The sequence below is a fragment of the Glycine max genome, chromosome 13 (assembly GCF_000004515.6).
Source record: "Glycine max cultivar Williams 82 chromosome 13, Glycine_max_v4.0, whole genome shotgun sequence".
In the NCBI taxonomy this organism is placed as follows: Eukaryota; Viridiplantae; Streptophyta; class Magnoliopsida; order Fabales; family Fabaceae; genus Glycine; species Glycine max.
Genome location: NC_038249.2, coordinates 36,391,102 through 36,412,168, shown reverse-complemented (window position 1 = coordinate 36,412,168; position 21,067 = coordinate 36,391,102). Strand labels below are relative to the sequence as shown.

The following is a 21,067-nucleotide window of genomic DNA, read 5'->3' as shown; positions in this document are numbered from 1 at the left end:
GGATTAAACTCCTTTTAATCCATTAAAAAAATGAATATAAACACCGGAGCAATTATAAATTATATTCTGTACCTTCCTACCAGCAAGTACCAATCAGTTTCATTATCGTAAGTAAAATTGTCCAACCTAATACTTCTGGATAGAATCCTATGTACCCTCACTTCTGTTTGACTGAGCATGATTGCCTCCCACAGTACCACAATGCACAAAACCAAAAGGACAAGTGTGTCCTTTGCAATGTCATCAGAGGTTACAGCTTGACAAATAAGCCCTAATAACTCATCCTTAGGCTCGTAAATTAATCTTATCTGCCAGGGATGTTTTTGTCTCAACCCTGAAGACAACGAATTTTAAAATTGCTAGTTGGGGGCATTGCTATTTCTATTTTGAGTAAAAGACGACAGTGTGTGAGTCTCCAATCTGTTCCCCATTTCAAATAAGCAATGGAAAATCAGCCATCAAATGGAAGAAAGGCAATAGAAGAAGAACTAATCAAAGGGCGTGACATAGCAAACCAGTTACTTGAAATACTTGCTCCTAAATCCAATACTACTCAACATAAGGGTGTAGAAGTGGAAGCGTTAGTGTTACCATTTGCTGAAGATCTTGTTCGCAAGGTTCTCAGATCACTCACAAATACCCTTTTGCTATTGAACACTCATAGTGATCATGTCTCCGATGAGGTTGTTTTGCCTGTCACTATCAAAGGTGTCTCTTCGTCCGTGAAATGCCAAAAGCCTGAGTATAAGGATGAGTCTTTCAACGCTAAAAGACGAAGTGGGAGCTACAAGAGAAAGTAAGAATTATATAACTCCTGCTTTGCTAGAAAATTATGTGTGATGGTTATTGTTGATTTTCTTATTTGGATCGTTTATTTCTTCTTTAAAATTCCACTGTCCTTTTATGTTACGGTTGATAAAGATATGCAATTTTCCTAATCAAAGAGGGACCATTATTTTCATCAATCGAGCAGAAGTAATGTGTTTTTCTTTCTTTAGCAGCTGGTCTCAATAATTATAAATCTTTTTTGCTAGTCTTTCTTAAGTCATTTAATTTTTAGGTTTTATTAAATTTTGTCGCTTTAATTTCATAAAATTATTTTTGCCTCAATGCTTTCAAAGAGAAAATTAAATTCCAAAGCTTTTAATTTGCTTTCAAACACTTTAATTTGTAAATATTAATAGTATATATATCGTGTGTTGAAAATATCTCATTGACCCTTAGTAGTGCAAATATGATATTTTGCCCCAAATAATTAACCTAGACAAATACCCTTAGTTTGGTTGCAGTTTTAAGGGATTGAATGATTATGATAGTACAATCAATTGATTAATTGTTATACATTGCAGTTGTTTGCATAAATATTTGTAGTTATGTAGTAGATTGCAGGATTAATTGAGCATATAGTTAAATAAGATCGTTTAAAATTTTATTATTTTTTCTCTTTATGAGATCAAGTGCACCAACATGGGAGAAGAACAGTTCAATTCTGATGGAAGATGGCTATGCATGGAGAAAGTATGGACAAAAAATGACAATGAATGCAAAATACCTCAGGTATATATTCTTCAATTTCAAATTGTAACCAACCAAAAATCCTTTTTCTCTCTATAGGACTCTTTCTTATCCAGTATGATTCAAATAACGAATGCATGTAGGAACTACTACAGATGCACTCACAAGTATGATCAGGGTTGTCTAGCAACCAAACAGGTCCAAAGAATTCAAGAAGATCCTCCGTTGTACCATACAACTTATTATGGCCATCACAATTGCAAAAGCTCTTTAATGTTGGAACCAGCTTCTTCTTCTGACTCTTCTATGTTTCTTAGTTTCAGTAACACCTTCCCAAACAAAGCAGAATACCCATTTTCATCATCACTTTATTCATCCATGAAACAGGAGCCTATGGAAGTGATTCATGAAGACCATATTGTTCACAACCAATTACCCTCATCAGATTACCACATGTTATGTGACTATGATCTTGATTTTAATTATTCGAGGTATGGTACTATGCTATCCTCCACTGAATCTGTACAATTTGATGAAGTTTGTCGGAGTGATCAGGAATTTGATGGCTAGGCATGTTTCGGATTCTACATATATAATTTATTTAAATTTGTAAGGGGAATGCATTGGTAAGTTCATCTTCGAACAGAGCTTAATTACTTGTATGCTTTATAGTTAATTAAGAAAGCCTTTACAGTTTACAGTGATTGAGGGACCTATATTAGTAGCTAGGTAGGAAACTCATTCTCTAATATTATACGTCCCTGCTCACAGTTTGGTTCCTGAATTTAAATGTGTATTTTGCTTTTAATTTCTTCCGAGAAAGATATATTCATCACCTTTTTCTATCTTGTTCGGTGACACATTGAATTTGCAAATTCATTGATTTATCTATTCCCCCTAGATTGTTTGCAAATTCATTGCAAAACGATAACTTTGTTGGGGAGGTGGGTATGTGGGAGGGGGATGTGTGACCTAAAATGGCACCGGAGTTGGTTTTATTGGGAACTTCAATAGCTGGAGACTTTGTTAAACTCAGCAAAACTACACTTTGGGAGCCCTGATCTCGGGGTTTGGCTGAATTCTCAGGCAATTATTCTGTTAGGTCAACAAACCGAGTTCTACATATAATTGGAGGATTGACAGCACTCAAAATTTGATTCTTGTTAGAATATAAGTATGAGGCAAATTCTTACCTTGAGTAAAAGTGAAATTGAACATCATAAGTGAGAATAAAACTCAAACTTAAATCTTAAAATTTTAGATTAAACTTTTAGATTTACTAATATGCTTTTATGCAACTTTTTCAATAACAAATACATATACTTAATTAGATAGAATAAAAAAAGCATGTGCATATCTTCTTTTCAAAGTTTTAAAGACGATTTGTGATTATAATTTTGACCATAACATCAAGTTTTTAAAGTTTGTTGGGATCATAATTACTAACAAATTTGCTCCTAATTTCCAACAATACCAAGAATCATAATAAAACTATCACTGGCACCACAAGTTAAAATATAGCTTCTATTTTTCTTTAAAAATATGTCACAATCACCTTAAAACATAATATTCATAACTATACCATACTTAAATGGTTAAAATTAAATCAAGAAGTCGTGTGATTTTTTAAATGGTCATGTGATTATATAATAACTTTTAAGGTTCATTTGTTTGCTGTGAAAGAGAACTAGAAATAATGAAATGAACAATAAAATCATGTGAGATTTATATTTTTACATTATATTTTAATTCAAAAATTTTATCTCATTCCATTTCAATCTACCCTAAAGAGACCCTTAGTTCTAACCATCCATGGGGATATGAGTGAGTGTGTGTGCATGCTTGAGTGTGTCACTCACCAGTGTGTGTTCATCAATTTATTGTCATAATTTTGTATGATTGTATTCTTTTTTTTTTAACTGCAAAATATGTGCATTGTATTATTATATATGTAGTGCTATGTTCTGTACAAGGTGTACAGTTTACAACTTTCAAAAAGCACCAAAAAAAAAAAAGCAGGTAAATCCATCTGCCAAACAATCAAAATTAAGGAAACTATCCAACAAGACAACTTCTTGGGTATAACCAACATGAGAAGAATTCGGAACTAACCCTGTGTAGACATGGCAATGGGGCGGGTCGGATACGGGTATTGTCTCTCAAATTTCTTACCCCGACTCCTCAACATATCCTCATACCCGTACCCGATACCCGACGGGTTTGAGTTTATTGTCTCATCCCCGTACCCGTCGGGTATCGGGTATCCCCAACCCCGTTCCACACACCATTTAGAAAAATATTTTCTTTTTGTAAAAAAATATTAAAAATTTGATTTTAGAAAAAAATAAATTAATTGTTAAACATTTATTTTTAATTACTTATATATCAATAAATTTATTATAACGCGTGTGTCTACATAAATAGTTAAAAAAATAATATTAAATTATGTAAAAAATTTAAAATAAAATTAACTAGTAATAAAAATTATATGCCTTTTGATTAAATTATACAAAAATTCTAAAGATTTTAAGTGGCGGGACGGGTTTGGGTTCAGGGTCGGGACGGGTCTAGTAATCCCATACCCGTACCCGTACCCGACTTTTGGTTATCGGAAAAAACCCGAACCATACCCGATCAACTCGGATATTACCCGTCAAAGTCGGAGCGGATTCGGGCGGGTACCCACAAGTACGGATTTTCTTTCCATATCTAACCCTGTGTCTATACAATAGCCATTGCCAAGATATAAACTTTGATCTTAGCTACTGTGTCTTTAGTTTGGTCCCCTCCATTTCTGATCATTTTTGAGTTCCGGCATGATTATTATATTCTTATTTTAACATTATATTTATAATAGCAATCAAAGAATGCTCAGTATGTAGGAATTCAGCAAGCTCGTTCACATGGTATCACCCTCAGTGACATCATTCATTAATTGACTATTTCAACTTGAAGTGACATAGCTAAAAAATTGTTTATTTTACGTAGATTCTTATTTTGGGAGTTTCTGAAATCCAGCTTGTATAGTGGTTTGACATTGATTATAGAACAGTTAAGTCAAGTCAACTCACTAAGAACCAGTATATAGACAATCAATCTAGTATGAATATGGACTTAAAATACAAAGATCAATATTTGGTAAAAGCAAATTGAAATATAAGATGATAATCATACGTATGAAACAAATTAAAAAGGACCCATTTGAACAAATTAAACAATACAAAAGAAGAACTAACAGCTTAGTCAAAGGATTTCTGCTTGAATAGAAATAAGAATATTTTCCGAACAGCTATTCAAAATGATCAGTCCGCACCCTCCTCTGAAAATAAACTCATTTAATTGGACCATCCATCCCAAGAAAAATAGAGACGCGTTCCATACTTAATTTGACAAGTTCAAACAGTTAAATGCTATATTTTCCTTCCATCACTGCGTACTTTTTCCCTATAAATCCCATCATCAACTTGCTACAATATACACACCAAGACCAAAAACTAAACACTAACAACGTTTTGGGCTCTGAGCAACTTTTACATTTGAGACACAGATTAAATTAATCCACTTTAATTAGGTCTGTTGTTCATGATGGCTCTAGCTACTCCAGGTAGCCCTAGCTCCATGCACATGCCACTGGTGCAAACGTCCAACCCTAGCTCACAAAATTCTATGACGACAATTACCGAAAGGAGAGGAAGTGTAGTAGTTCTACAAACGAAAAGAAAACATGATGGAGGAAAAGGACGTGATCCACAAACTAATAGCATAGGGTCACTCAAAAGCACAACAACCAAAAGGAGAGGGAGTGTTCTACAAACGAAAAGAAGACATGACGGAGGGAAAGGACGTGATCCGCAAACGAATAGCGTAGGGCTACTCAAAAGCACAGAAAATGGTCCAAAAACTAATAGTGTAGGGCTACTCGAAACCACAACAAATAATCGATCTTCAGAAAATTGAGGATATTTTAGTTACCAGTATGAAGGGTGTCAATGAGGACGTGAAGAAAAAGCATCCAAACAATTGGTGATAGGTGACCACCGGATCATTACCATTCTAATATGAATACTATAGATAACAAAATATTTGTTTTATTTTTATTTTTCATGGTAATTTTGTTTCATCGTGGTCTCAACAACTGTGATCATGTAATGTTGAAAGGCTTTTTGTTGTATTATTTATTTGTATGTATATTGTATATTAGAGATAAGATCAGTTATTTAAAATATATATTTTTAATTACATATTAACTATATTTTTTATGAAGATTATTGTTTAAGAAATTGATTCCTTAGATTAAAATATGCACTAGTAAAAAATGCACATCACGACCATTGATAACAATGAGCGATATATAAACTATCATTTCACCTGATCATTTGGACAAATCCACCTCAGATTATGTTTTAAAAGATAAATCATGAAATTAATTTTTTTAGAAAAAAGAACGTTTTGCTCTCAAATTTGAATATCCTAATATTACCCAAATTTTTTCTTGCTAAGGAATGTGATATAAAAAAATCAGAATACTCGTATTAACTAGCAAGAAAAAAAAAATGGCAACTCTGTTGAAGTGGCAGCCATAACTATATATAATTGATGTTACGGGTTTATGAGATATGAAATATTGTCCAAGATAAGCACTTCGATCATGGAAAAATCAACTTTACTTTGGTCTGCTGTTCACGGTTCTTCCTTCTGGTTGTTTCATGCACATGCCTAATATGCTGCGAACGTCCAATTAATTACCGTGGAAACCTATGACAATGACTATGTAAGTGTTTCTTATATGAGAATTCTCTTAATCTTGAAATATCGGTATTCAAGATTATGCTGTCTTCATCCACTTCTCCAAAACATCACAAGCATCGTTAATTGTTTCTTCAAGATTATTGTCTTCATCAAATTCTTCTATTCCAACATCATATGGTTGTATACAATATATGGTTATACAATTAATAATGTAATTAGAATGAATTTGATATTAATAGTGAGATGAATTAACCTTTGGATAGCAACAATATTAATAAAAGAAGACATCCGACGGAGGGAGAGGGCTTGGTCCACAAACGAATAGTGCAGGGGGCAATCTTCAAATTGAGAACGTTTTTGTTGGAAATAATATTTCATCGACTAAAAGTAATTTCACATTATATAAGTGAGTGACAATCTTATTCCAGTTAACTTTTGGATTGAATTAAGTCCAAAATCTCACTTTCAAAGTGAAGGAATGTGTTGAAAATAATTAAAATCTTACATTACGGAAATATTGAACTAGACTTTAGGAGAAAGAACTAATTTTAAAAAAAATATCTATAACTATAACTAATTTTATATAAAGCATGAAAAAAATGGTGTCAACTCTAAATCCCGCTTTAATTCTATTTTCCTCTTAAAAAAATGGTAATTTTGATACCTCTCACGCTAACTGGTGAGAATTAGTATTGGTTTACAGTAGGTTAAGTTTAATTAAGAAAATGATAAAATAATATTCACTGTTCAGCTGGAGAAGTTACATGTAATCGAAGGGCACTTGTGCAAGTTTAGTGTATATATATATGAGAATTTTTATAAACTAATTTATGCAAAAGCTTTTTCTTTAAAGTGTTTCTGAAAAAAATTATCCAAACAAACTCATATTATATAGTTGATCAATGGTAAAGAAATTAAAGCTCTACCTATTGTAGGGATTATAGAATTGTTCAAGACAAAGAGAACATGGAGGATATATTGAACTAGACTTTAGGAGTCCTAAAAAAAACTAATTTAAAAAAAAATATCTATAACTGTAACTAATTTTATATAATTATTTAAAAGTAGGTATAAAATTATAACCAATTTTATAATTATAACTAGTTTTATAAAAATGAATATTTTAGATAACTTATTTTTGGTCATCCATAATTAATTATATAATTGATTTTAGACATAACTTGTTATATAATTAATTATCTAACTAGTTTATTCACAACTAGTTATATACTCATATTTTAAAAATAATAACTAATTATATCAAATTATATCCCTATTTTAAAAATTAATTATATTTATAATACTCGCTTATAATTTAATTATTTATTAGATATGATTATAGTTAATATAAATACCCAAATTATGAGCGTTCTTCCTAGACTTGACCGTCGACCAAATCAACGTCCAGGTCTTAATGTTTTTCGATAAAAAGCTGAGGAATTAAGAAGGACCACTCAAGTGTTTGTTAATTTATTATGATAATAACGATGGATCAGAATGTGGGAGTGGGAAAGCAATAAGCACGTTCCATGTTTTCATCCTCACTGACCTCATTCAATAATTGACCATTTCAATTTGTAGTGCATGACAGCAGCAAATTAAATTGCTTACTTTACGTAGTTTGTCCTTTTCGGATTTTCAATTCAGAACGCCAGATTGCATAGTTATTCAACTTTATAGTATACGATAATGTATATGCTTAGACTAAACTATCTAAATATATCTCTTTAACTCTTATGAATATAATTTTTAATATTTATTTAAATTTATTAAAAATCATAAATTTTTATAAATTTCAAACCTCTTATTTAATGATTTTTTTTTTACTTTTATAGTATTTAACAAATTTTAACCAATATGTGATAGAAATGATGTATTATTGGAAAATATATATATTATTAATACATAATAAATAAGTCAATGCACTCATAAGTCCACTGTCTAAACAAGACAGTCTTAGCAATATGAACACGGACATACATATACACAGACAAATATATGGTAACAACCGTAATTGAATCAAAAGGGACCCATTTGATCAAGACAGTCAAGAGAGTTCTGCTTCAATTATTTGCCAACAACCAAGGTCCTGCTCTATAAATTTGGCATCATTCTTGCCCTCTTTGCAGCTTCAAGTGATCAGTCCTACTCCTCACCCTCCCCTGACTCTTAGTATCTGAGCAACTTCCAAGAACAAACCATCACTTGCACTGCACTTTGCTCATTAGTCATTACCCATATCATGCCTCGCCTATTGGGAAACCTTACACCTCAAATCCTTGTTCAGGCACTTAGATCCATGCCTCGCCAAGCTACATCCTCGCTCAAGTAACTACTTTCTTCTTTTATTAAATATATGTGTCCTTTTACTGCATCTTTTGCTTTGTTACTTAGTTAAATCATTGATGTTTCACCAACATCTCTGTTGGTCCGCGAAGAATATGACTGAAAACTTACAGTAAAATCTCTTCTTTCAATTGCATTTTTTTTCTATCTACTTACGGGATTTTTTGCTTTGTTACTTTAAGCCATTAATATTACGCAACTACTCCATGAATATCATTTAAAGTAAACTATTTTGAAGTAAGATTAAATAAACTTCTTCATAAATATTTATAGAAGAAGGATTTTTTTTTTCATTTTCATAAACTAAAATTAGTCTATCTATAAACTAATTTATAAAAATTCTTTGGTATTAGCTTCTTTACAAATTTATTTTTAACTTATGCAAAAGTTAATTTAGCTTATGAAGAAGTTTTTTTTTTTCTTCTCTTATTATTGTTTATGATAAAATTATTCAAACAAGACTAGATAGTGATCAAGTTAAACACTCTTTACATGCATAAATCTCATTCAGCCTTAGCTAGATGTTCTGCATATATATATAAAATGAAATATGAATTAAGAACTGACGTTATTGTTGTTTAGAGTGAGAACGCACGGAGGAACAAGAGGGTCAGGCCCCAGCCATGGAAGCGTTGGAGGGAAAAGAGGGTCACCCATCAGCCAGGGGAAAGGTGGACAACATAATGAGGTGGTTCAAAAAATGCCGAATGGTAACAACGGAAGCAAAAGAAATGACGAGGCTAGGGTTGAAGCTAACGCGGCAAAGAAATTGGGCAATTAGAGAATTAGAAATTGCAAAGTTTCAGAAAACATATTTGATAGATGTTTTAATTAAGACTAGTGATTTTGAGTGTTCGTCATTGTTAGTGATTGTATGAGTGCTTTGGTAGCATAAGACATTAATTAGTAAGATGTGTAGATTAATTAATTCCAGTTCTGTCCTGTCATGGCATATTGATTGTGCTTCATAACGTACATCAGTATGGTACCAGGCCAATTAATTAATCTTGCTTGGCAATATTATTCTATTCTTGAAATCTAAATAAAGCTGTATTAATTTTCCTTGTTTGAAAAAATTGAGTTAAAATATGAAAGAATATAACAGAATGTGAAACAAAAGAATAAACAAGGTTTCGATACTGGGCTTAAATTCTTTAAGGGGGCCAGACAGAATTTTAGACATAGATTAACCATTGATAAACTTAATAAATACTTCACACTTTTGTTGCAGTGACAAATTAAAAAAAAAATGTAAAACAAAAAAACTATTACTAAGATTCTTCTACTGCACCTAATTAGCTTTATGGATGCGAAAAAAAGCTAAACTTTTTGAGGGAGGAAAACTCTTTGAAAGTGATTCCCTTTAAATTTATTTTCCTTCTATTAATCTTTAAACTCTTGCAGGGGTAAACTTGTATGATCTCTTTCACGATGTCTTTATTTTATTAATTAGTAGTAATTCTTGTTTGAGCTCAGCAAGCCTATTGTTAATTATGTCAATGCACAATAGTTTGGACACTGAAGAATGTTTTTTAATTGCATTCATAAGATATTTTTTATAATCAAATTAAAATTTGTCTATTGAAAATGACTAAGCAATAACACAGGCAGGACCATCTTCTACCCTACCTGATAATACAAATATGTCAGAGAAGATAATTATGATTTTTAATAAATTTTAACAATAATAAAGAGAGTGCTAGAAAAATTATTGTTAACATATTTATCTATAAACTAAAATCCATGTTAGGGTAGGGCCATCAAAACAATAATTATGGAAAATCAAGAATATAGTTACTATCCAACAAAATACAAGGTGCGAAAAAGGAGATGCAGGGCATCACACTAGATACTAGTCCACATATCCATATAGTTGCATCCAAATGTGCAAAGCTCTATCCATATTACAAAGCCACTATTTTTATATCCATTTTTTTTCCTGATAAGGTGAGCCCGAGTCAGCAAAATATGACAACTTGAGAGTGAGGGCAAAGACGTCTATTCCTCCACATGTCCTGTAGAGAGAATAATTGAGTGAGAAAATTACATGAGATTAATCATTGATTCTGAGTGTATATTTATATAAAATACGGTATTGAAGAATTAGTTAACTGACTATTAACTAACTGCACTCACAGTAACTAACTAAAATACAATACTTCCGCAATAATTAACCAGGCAGCATGTCACTCATGAATTAATGGAATGAATTTGATGGTGAACTTAGAGCAAGATTCGACCCTTATTATATTGTTTGCTTTAGTTGTGGTAGTAGGAAACCAACTTAATTAGGGAATAGATTTTATGTTTTGGATTATTGTATTTATTCTTTTAAGAGAATCTTTGAGATTTAATTATTTTGATTACTTGAGATATTTTGATGTTATAGTGCTCTAAGGCACAATATTATTATGTTTTACGACTTGATCGCGTGTTATCTATGATAATTGGAGAAAAAAATCATGAATGCTTTCGTTAGTGTTAAATTAATTAAAAAGTTTTAAAAGAGCTAAAAGTAATTTTCTTTTATTGGGATAGATTTGTGTTCATGTAATGACATTCTGACTTACATGATACAAAGGCTCTCATGGCAAAACAAGTACAAAACTAGAATAGAATACGAAAAATTATTAATTTATTGTCAAAAGAATTGAATAAACAAATGTTATTATCTTTTGAATAAAAATTATAAATTTAATAATTTTATATTTTATGAAGAAATAAGTTTTAAGTAAATTAGATAAAGATTTAATTTTATGAACCATAAAACAAGTTGTATATATGCTATCAAAAGGGGCTATAGACAAAAACATTTTAAAAGAATAAAGAAAAAGAAAAAAAAAATAAGATATGGAAATCCATGGTCAATATTGCGAACAAACAACAAGTGCACTTAATTGGACCATCCATCCCTAGAAATATAGAGACGACCCTTTCCATACTTTGACAACTTCAAACAGTTCCAACTTATAATAATTTTCTTCCATTACTTCGTTCCTTTTCCCTATATATATAAATCTTATCCCACCTTTATACCACAACACAAACACCATAAACAAAACACTAACATTTTGGGCTTTGAGCAACTTCTGCATTAATTTGGTCTGTTGTTCATGATCATGGCTCTTTCTGCTGTTAGCTCTATGCACATGCCACTGGTGCAAACGTCCAACTCTAGCACACAAAACTCTATGACGATAACCGAAAGGAGAGGAAGTGTAGTTCTACAAACAAAAAGAAAACATGATGGAGGAAAAGGACGTGATCCACAAACGAATAGCATAGGCCTACTCAAAAGCACAACAACGAAAAGGAAAGAGCGTGTTCTACAAACAGAAAGAAAACACGACGGAGGGAGAGGAAGTGATCCACAAACAAATTAAATAGCCTAGGGCCACTCAAAAACACAACCAATATATATACATATATATAATCTTCAGACTATTTGTATTAATTTTTATTTTTCTTAGAATTTATAGTTGATCGTTATCTCAATATATAATTGTACCATTGTTATGATGAAAGGCTTTAATTTGTTACATTGTTTATTTGCAAATTGTATATTAGAGTTAATCAATTATATATTAAAAACATATATTTTTAATTATTAAACATATTAAGTTTTGATTTCGCGATATCGTGTTCCATTGTCAAGCACATTTTAAATCATTTCCTATTTGTTGTAGCACCTTTGGAGCTTAATTGTTTCAATTCATTGACAAGGTGACATACTACTTCGTCCCTTAGCAACTGCATCTCCATTCTCTATCATGGTTTCATGAACAAGCTCAGACCTTGTGGTTTACAACAATTATTTCATATCGTTAGGCTGGTGGAATAATTATTGACTTAACTGTTGGGGGTGTCGTTTACATTACAAGTACCCACCCATTTAGCACAAAGTCTATGCATCACCAGAATATACATATATATATATATCGTTCACAAATGTATGCTAAACTGTTAAGAATATTATTCCTAGCATTGACCTCAGTCAACACTTATTAACTGGACCAATGTGATTTTTCGGCCTAGGTGGGTCATTGTTCGAATTGGTCGTAGGTCCAACCTGTCATAAAATATTATATTAATAATAAAATTCATTATTTGAAATCTTAAAATAGTGTTACGTGACTTACTACGACCAAACCAAAGGACGACTTACGGATAGGAAGTGAGGGTACGCGGCAAGAATTATATTAACAGTCAACTTTCTAACTCTATAAAAAGTTAAGTAGGAACGAATTCAAAGTCTACGTTCCGATTTAAACAATCTTCATGTCCACATTACTATTCACATTTATACATTTTTCATAGTTAAAACTATTCTCAGAATATATTTTTATTGAATAATTTGAATTGAGTGTACATGTAATCAATAACCATTCCTATATAAAACCATCTGCATGAATTTGCCTTTGCACGAGTTCGATGGTGATACAAGGTAAACATACCAGTAGAGCTGGTTGGAAATCCGCTCTCCATGAATTTGTCTAGTTCAATTCAATTATGTTCAATGAACCTTCAACGGTTGACCATATAAGTATATTATTCGGGGTACCTAACTGCCCCCCTCCCCTCTTTTAAACTCTTTAATTTAAAGCAGATATGATTTTAAAATAAAAACCATTAATTTTAAATTTTTGTAAATGTCACTGTTAATTACATAAGAATTTCATCAAGAGTTAAATTATTTCCATGCATGTGTAAATATCTTTACATTATCAATCAATTAAAATTTATCTTAAATATGATTTTTAGAATAATTATCATAAAAATAAATAAATTATAATTTTTTTGTGCAGAAATAAATTTAGATGATAGTGTGAAAGATATATATATATATATATATATATATATATATATATATATATATATATATTATATGAATACGAATTATTCATTCTGAGTCAAACAGCAAGTGGCACTTAAGTTGACCATTAATCCATAGTAAAAACGCGGAGTAATTTTTACTGGCAAATTTAGTTGTCGAGCCTCACTTTAAACTTTAAAGTATTCGAACCCAGTTTTATTTTGAGCAACACATATTAATTGGTAGATTACTGTACTGTGCCTAAGCTTTATGGTTGCGAAAACAAAAGCTAGGCGTTTGAGGAAAACTCTTGAAAAGTGATTTCCTTTATAAAAAAAATCCTGTCCTATTAATTTTTAAACTCTTGCTTATATATGTCTCTTTCACGATGCCTTTATTTTATTAGTTCTTGTTTGAGCTGGGCAAGCCTATTGTTAATTAAGTCAAATGCACATTAACTAGTTATATATTTTGGACTGAAGGATGATTTAAATTTATATGAATGTAGATTAGGGGCGTAATCAAGATATATTTATTGAAATTGACTTAGCAGTAACACAAGCAAGCCCCATATACCCCTACCAGACAAACAAACAGGTCAGAAGAGATGATAATTACCATAAAACCACTGTCGGGGTAGGGCCATCAAAACAATAATTATGAAAAGCCAAGAACACTGCGTTAACATGCATACAACAAAATAAAAGCTAGTTAAAGGAGATGCGGGGCATCACACTTGGTAGACTAGTAGTACTAGCTAGTTAGTAGTCGACATAGCTGTCTGTGTAGTTCCATCCTTGTAAAAACCTCATGGGGCTGTTTGGGCAAAGCCCTATCCATATTTCAATTAATTAAAGCCACTCTTTGTTAGACTTTTTTACAAAATAAGTAATAAAAAAACTATGTGCCATTAAAACTATTTACATGTCTTGATAAAAAGGAAACTATTTATATGCCATGGGATGTAAATTTAGTCCATAAAAGTTTGTATGTACTACGTATACAATTTAATTAATACTCGAATTTGTTAATTTAATGGGAAAGAATAAACACGTTACTACTTTTTTGAATCAAATGGTATATTTTTTTCATTTTATATATTATAAGAAAATAGATTTTAGTTAAGTAAATTAGATAAACCTGGATCAAAACTAGTAATTTTTTTTATGAACCATAAAACAATTTGTATGTTGTTAGAAAACTATAAAGACAAAATCATTTTAAAAGAATAATGCACAAAAAAAGGATAAGGAAATTAGGAAATACATGGTCAATGCGAATTATTCATGCTCGGCCATGCCACTTAATTGGACCAACCATCCCTAGAATTTGAAATATACAGACGTGTTGCATACTTTTGACAACTTCAACCAATTACATGTTCCAATTTTCTTCCATTACTGCATACTTTTTTCCCTATAAATCCCACCTTAAACGTACACCACTACACCAAGACATCAACCAAACATTAACGTTTTGAGCTCTGATCAATTTCTGCATTAATTAGCATATATAGAAAATCAACTTTAATTTGGTCTGTTGTCCATGGCTCTTGCTGTTGGTAGTTTCATGCGCATGCCACTGCTGCGAACGTCCAAGTACTCTAGGGCACAAAAACCTACGACGATGACCATGTAAGTGTTTGATATATGAGAATTCTCTTAAATTTCACACAACAATTAACTCAACATTATGCCATTATCATGCATTTTTCTGATAATAATGTCAAAAGATTATGTCATTTTCATGATTTCGTATCCCTTATGTTTTAACATAAATATATGTTTTTGTTGCCTCAAATACTATTCTGACATCATAGTTAATTCGACTATAATATATGGTTATAATTAATTTGATAATACTGACAGACGTATTTCGTTACTTAATTTGGATATCAGATCATGCACTTGCCACAACAATAGTACAAAAGGAGCAGAAAGGAGAAGGAGTGTTCTACAAACCAAAAGAAGACACGATGGAGGAAAAGGACGTGATCCACAAACTAATAGTTTAGGGCAACTCAAAAGCACAACAACAACGGAAAGAGGAATTGTTCTAAAAAAGAAAAGAAGACACAACGCAGGGAATGGACATGATCCACAAACGAATAGCATGGGATTACTTAAGAGAAAAACAACCGAAAGGAGAGGGATTGTTCTACGAAAGAATAGAAGAAGACACGATGGAGGAAGAGGACGTGATTCACAAACAAATAGCATGGGGCTACTCAAAAGCACAACAACTAGAAGGAGAGGGATTGTTCTACGAAAGAATAGAAGAAGACACAATGGAGGGAGAGGACGTGATCCACAAACAAATAGCATAGGACTACTCAAAAGCACAATAACTAGAAGGAGAGGGATAGTTCTACGAAAGAATAGAAGAAGACACGATGGAGGGAGAGGACGTGATCCACAAACAAATAGCAAAGGACTACTCAAAAGCACAACAACTAGAAGGAGAGGGATTGTTCTACAAACAAAAAGAAAACACCACGGAGGAAAAGGAAGTGATCATCAAACAAATTAAATAGCATATATATGGCCACTCAAAAACACAACCTATAGTCATCAAACTGATAACATTTTAGTCACCAATTTGCAGAGTGTTAGTGAAGGCGTGAAGAAAAGCATGGAAAGAATTGGTGATTTATAGTTTTAAGTTGAAATAGGTAAGAATTGGGTCTTCGTAGTCCTCTACCCAAGTAACGACAGAGGATCATTGCATTCCTTATAAGAATACAGATAACAAAATATTATGACTTACATATGTGTTTCTTCGTTTGATTTATATTTTCATATACCAATTTGATTTCATTGTGATCTCAACAACTGTAAATATGTAATGATGAAAGGCTTTCATTGTATTATTTATATTTGCATATTGTGTATTGGAATCTTTTTTCTTAATAAACCCGACATGCAGAAGCAGCACGACAGAAAATTTTGTTAAAATCAAAAGAACAAACAAAAGCCCTAGGGAGACAAAAATCAAAACCCAGAAATTTTGCAAGCATATAAAAGATGGGAGACCCATTCTATTTCTTTTGTACTCCGCCCTAATGAAGGGAGGGATGTCATTCTACCAGTAAATTTTGTTAATGGAAAAACCATAAAAAGCCAACCTATTTGTACAAAAATTCCCTTCACAGAAAATATGACCAACGAAAAATTCATATTCCTACTAAGCCCATGCAATTGATCTTCCATCTATTTTTGAGTTTCCAAGGCATTTCATTCTAACCAAAGATTGGACCAACCTTTATCATAAGCAAATTCCATGGCGCCATCTAAAAATTGCGGATTAGCCACCGAAAATTCGGTCACTATGTGCAGAAACTCAATCGCCACAATGATCAGGACCGAAATGGCGACCGAAGCATTGATCGCTTCAGTTACCTTGCCCAAATCAGCAACTAGCTACTGTCGGTCGCAAAATTAGTCGCAGAATTAAAATATTTTCTACTTTACTTTTATCTTTTAAATTAAATTATATCAAAAAAAAGTTTATAACAATCTATAAAATTTAGTTAATAAAAATTTGTCAAATTTTTATATACTAATAGCATAAATTGAATCTGTACGTGTTATATTATATATTGCATGTAACTAATAAATATCATAATAGAAAATAAAAAACTTATCAATAATATTTTTTTAGTATTCAATATTAACAACATATATTATTGATAAATATATTCCTAGTTAGTATTGTCGTTTCTATTATCAGAATAAAGAAATAAAAATATTAAAATAAATAATATAAATGTTATATATTATTATATGTAACTATAAATATTATAATATAAATTAACTGTAATTTGGTTCGATTATGTAAATATCAACCGCAAACTGCATCAAACTGCTCAGTTTGACCATAAATCGGTTTAATTTTCATTTTAGATTGGTTTAAATTTGAACACCTTTAAAATTTGCTTGACAATATTATTATTTTTATTTTGGTAAGATAACTCCATAATTAGCGGAAAATCTGGGATAAAATCTTGATATTTTATTTTTTTATCTTTTAGTTTTAATTTATTATTTTAAAAAATTAATTACACATCATAAACAATGTCAGCCTTTTCTTACGAATTTATAACAAGAAATTCCGTGCGTTCCGTACTCTTCTCCCTTCCTGCCATATAGCATTGCTGATAAAAGTATCCACTTATTAAACATATGCTAATAAAACTTTATTACAGATTAAAAATGATACATTATAATTTTATAAGAATAAAAATAAATTAAAATTTAAAACAAATAAATTTTATCAATTTCACAAGAACAATAAATATATTTTAATTTTTTTAATTATAATCTAAATATTGTTATCAGTTTTAATTATAAAAGCAATATGTTGTTAAAAGGAGTTTGTGTATAGAAAAAAGACAATAATTTTAAAAGAGTAAAGACAAAAAAGTATGAGGAAATATATGGTCAATGCGAATTATTCATTCTCAGAAATGCCACCCTCCATCCCTAGCTAGGAATATAGAAACGCGCTGCATACTTTTGACAACTTCAAACAGTAACGTGTAATTAGAATTTTCTTCCATTACTGCGTAGCTTTTCCCTATAAATCCCACCTTCAGGGTACACCACTACACCACCATAAATCAAACACACTAACGTTTTGGGCTGTGAGAAACTTCTGCATTAACTATATCTGAGAGAACAAGAGATCGAAAATCCAGTTTAATTTGGTCTGTTCTGTTGTTCATGGCTCTTTCTTCTGTTAGCTCCATGGACGTGCCACCGATGCAAACGTCCAACTCTAGCGACCAAAAACCTACGACAATGATCATGTAAGTGTACATGTTTGATATAACTAATAATGTCACTTTCGTTATGCCACTTATTTTCATCCGGTGCATCCGATAATAATGTCATAAGACTCTCATTAATTTGTTTAAAATATATGCTTTTTGACTTAAATCGTTTATTAATTAATAATTATATAATTTTTGTTTAATCAGCAAATATTTGTTTGTTATTTTTGTTAGAAGTGCCGGTAGACCTCTTCCTTAATTCCCTCTTAATTTCTCCCTTCATCCTTCATCAGACAAATCTTATATCTCTATTAATAATTATATAATTAGCATGAATTTGATCATGTATAGTAGACATGAATTAATTAACCATATTAATATGTTTGTTGCATCTATATATACCAGAGAATGGGCATGCATTTGCGACAATAGTGATGAAATAGGAGAAGGTGGGAGAGAAGAGAGTGATTTACACAATCCAGGGAAAGGGACCGATACAAAAACGAATATTAGAACATCAGGACAAGAAAACAGCACAATTGATGAGAACATTTCTTGTGCCTGTGTCATTGATGAAGAGGTAACCGAAAAGGAAGAGAAAGAGGAAGAAGCTGGAAAAGAAGAGAAAGAAAAAACAGTAGTACACGACCCAGGGAAAGGGACCGATCCGAAAACGAATATTGTAGAGCAAGAGAACAGCAGAATCAATAATGATCCTCAAATTGATGGGAAGAATTATTGTAGCAGCGTGCAGGGTGAAAAGGAAAAGAAAGGAGAGAACACGGAAAAGGAAGAAACAGAGAAAAGTAAAACCTACAACCATTCTTGTTCACTGCAAAACGCCAACATCATTCAATGACCCTCTATGGAAAACACACAAGGCTCGAAGGAGCAAGAATATGTAGTTACTAGTTAGTTTTATTATACGTAAGGGGGCACTTCTCTTCTTAATTTACGCTTTTGCCTGTCTATGAATTCAATAATAGTTTAGATGCTGTTGATAATAAACTATACGTAAGGGTCGTATCGTATTAATGTTGTTGTACCAGTACTACCTCCATATAGTTGACTTTTTTTAAAATTAAATTGGTTTATTGAACTTCTACTACCTCCGTTATATTTGACTTTTTTAAAATTTGTTTTTTTATGAGTTTCTTTAAAAAAAACATTTTTTATATTGATTAATTTTTATCAAAATATTCTTAATTACTATATAATAAATACTAAAAATTAATAAAATAAATTCGTGTTTCTGCAGGAAAATCCAAAAAGGAAAAAAAATGCAATTATTTAGATACCTTATTTCCACCTAATTTTTTTAAAATCTTTTCTTTCTAGTGACATCATTTATTAGTATTTAGTATTTCTTCAATCTGTTTTTTCTTCTTTCTTTTTTCATTCTATCCTGCCAAAATCAGTTGTTCCAAAACAGAGGGAGTGTTTTCCTATTACATGTTAACAATGCTGAGTATGTGGAAAAGCAGCAAGCTCGTTCAATTCACTGGCCTCATTACTTCATTTATTTCTATTTGAAGACACAGCTAAGGATTGTTTAATTAACTTAGATTGTAATTTTGGAGATTAAAGTAGTTCGACTTTGATTATGGAGTTGAGTCAACATAACATGGTCATAGTAATTAAGAACACCCCCAACTAGACAAGGCAGACTAGCTAGATAGTATGAACAAGGTTTAATGTACCAACTAATCTTGCTTTTATGTTTTCTTCTATTTTTATGATCCAAATTAAATAGGACTATATATACTCTCCCGGATGAAGAAAAGTTGAAAACCAATCCTTAATAATATTTTATGTATGAGAAGAGGAAAATTTAATTTTAGTCTTTAAAGGGTGTTGCTAGGTGCACCCAGCGTTATTGCTAGTGCACCCAACATCACTTAAAAATGCCAAAAATGCTCCTCCAATGTTTCGTTGTGCGGATCAACTTGATCAGCGAAAGACTCATATAGATCAAGTTAATCCGTGTAACACAGGCAGACCAAACGCGGATCAAGTTGATCCGCGAGTTTTCCACGGATCAACTTGATCCACATGAGACGAATTTTTTTTTAAAAGTTTAACTTTATTGAAACGTAAAGCACCACCACCACAGATCAACTTGATCTGCAACTTTAAAATCTATATGCAGATCAAGTTGATCCGTAAAGCACCACCACCACACCGCCAAACGCCAATTGAGGAGAATGCGCGAGGAAGAAGCAGAGCAGAGTATCACAACAGCACCACCACCAAGCATTTTAAATAAGTTGACAAGTTGACCAAATCCCCTTTGGGAATTTTTTAGGGGATTCCTCCTTCAATTTCAAGCGTTTTGACATATTATGGGCCTCAAACATACATTTCTATCAAAAGTTACAACCGTTTGAAGCTTACGGATTAACTTGATCCGTGAAACACTTCTTAAAAATCAACTTGCGGATCAACTTGATCCGTAAGTCTTAAAAATCAACTCGTGAATCAACTTGATCCGCAAGTCACTTACGGATCATCTATATCAACTGCGGATCAACTTGATCTACAAGTGTCTTACGGATCAAGTTCATCTGCGGGTACCTTGCGGATCAACTTGATCCGCGAGCAACTTGCGGATCAACTTGATCCGTGACATACTTGCGGATCAAGTTCCTTCATAACAAACTTGCAGATCAACTATAACATTTACAAATCATATTACAATACACGCAGATCAAATAACGTCAATTAAATATACGATAATCATTTTAAATGCTCACGAGTTATTTTCGTCTTTTCACTATGGGTGCTGGGTGCTCCAACGATAATGTTGGGTGCACCTATCAACACCCGTTCTTAAATCATGCCTGTAGAGTTAAAATCATGGTTGCATGGTCCCC

General features: G+C 31.8%; 3 protein-coding genes across 5 annotated transcripts; all 3 read left to right on the top strand.

Moving 5' to 3' along the window:
- The first annotated feature begins 387 nt into the window (after positions 1 to 387).
- LOC102663141 (WRKY DNA-binding transcription factor 70) lies at positions 388 to 2,376 on the top strand. 3 transcript variants are annotated; one of them, XM_041008395.1, is made up of 3 exons: positions 388 to 796; positions 1,459 to 1,557; positions 1,659 to 2,376. In XM_041008395.1, exons 1-3 carry the CDS (start codon positions 444 to 446, stop codon positions 2,083 to 2,085), a joined length of 879 nt encoding a protein of 292 aa, XP_040864329.1. In that variant the 5' UTR covers positions 388 to 443; the 3' UTR covers positions 2,086 to 2,376. The 3 variants fall into 3 exon arrangements, with proteins under 3 accessions (XP_040864329.1, XP_014621824.1, XP_006595434.1); XM_014766338.3 differs by having other exon boundaries at positions 1,453 to 1,557; positions 1,671 to 2,376; XM_006595371.4 differs by having other exon boundaries at positions 392 to 796; positions 1,453 to 1,557; positions 1,659 to 2,373.
- Positions 2,377 to 8,401: 6,025 nt separating this feature from the next.
- Positions 8,402 to 9,613, top strand: LOC100305673 (uncharacterized). Its single transcript, NM_001248158.2, is given in 2 exon segments — positions 8,402 to 8,592; positions 9,193 to 9,613. Coding segments are annotated over 2 exon segments (285 nt in total). The 5' UTR covers positions 8,402 to 8,506; the 3' UTR covers positions 9,392 to 9,613.
- Positions 9,614 to 18,037: 8,424 nt separating this feature from the next.
- Positions 18,038 to 19,280, top strand: LOC102670348 (uncharacterized). Its single transcript, XM_006594659.3, has 2 exons — positions 18,038 to 18,230; positions 18,600 to 19,280. Exons 1-2 carry the CDS (start codon positions 18,145 to 18,147, stop codon positions 19,051 to 19,053), a joined length of 540 nt encoding a protein of 179 aa, XP_006594722.1. The 5' UTR covers positions 18,038 to 18,144; the 3' UTR covers positions 19,054 to 19,280.
- The last annotated feature ends 1,787 nt before the right edge of the window (positions 19,281 to 21,067 follow it).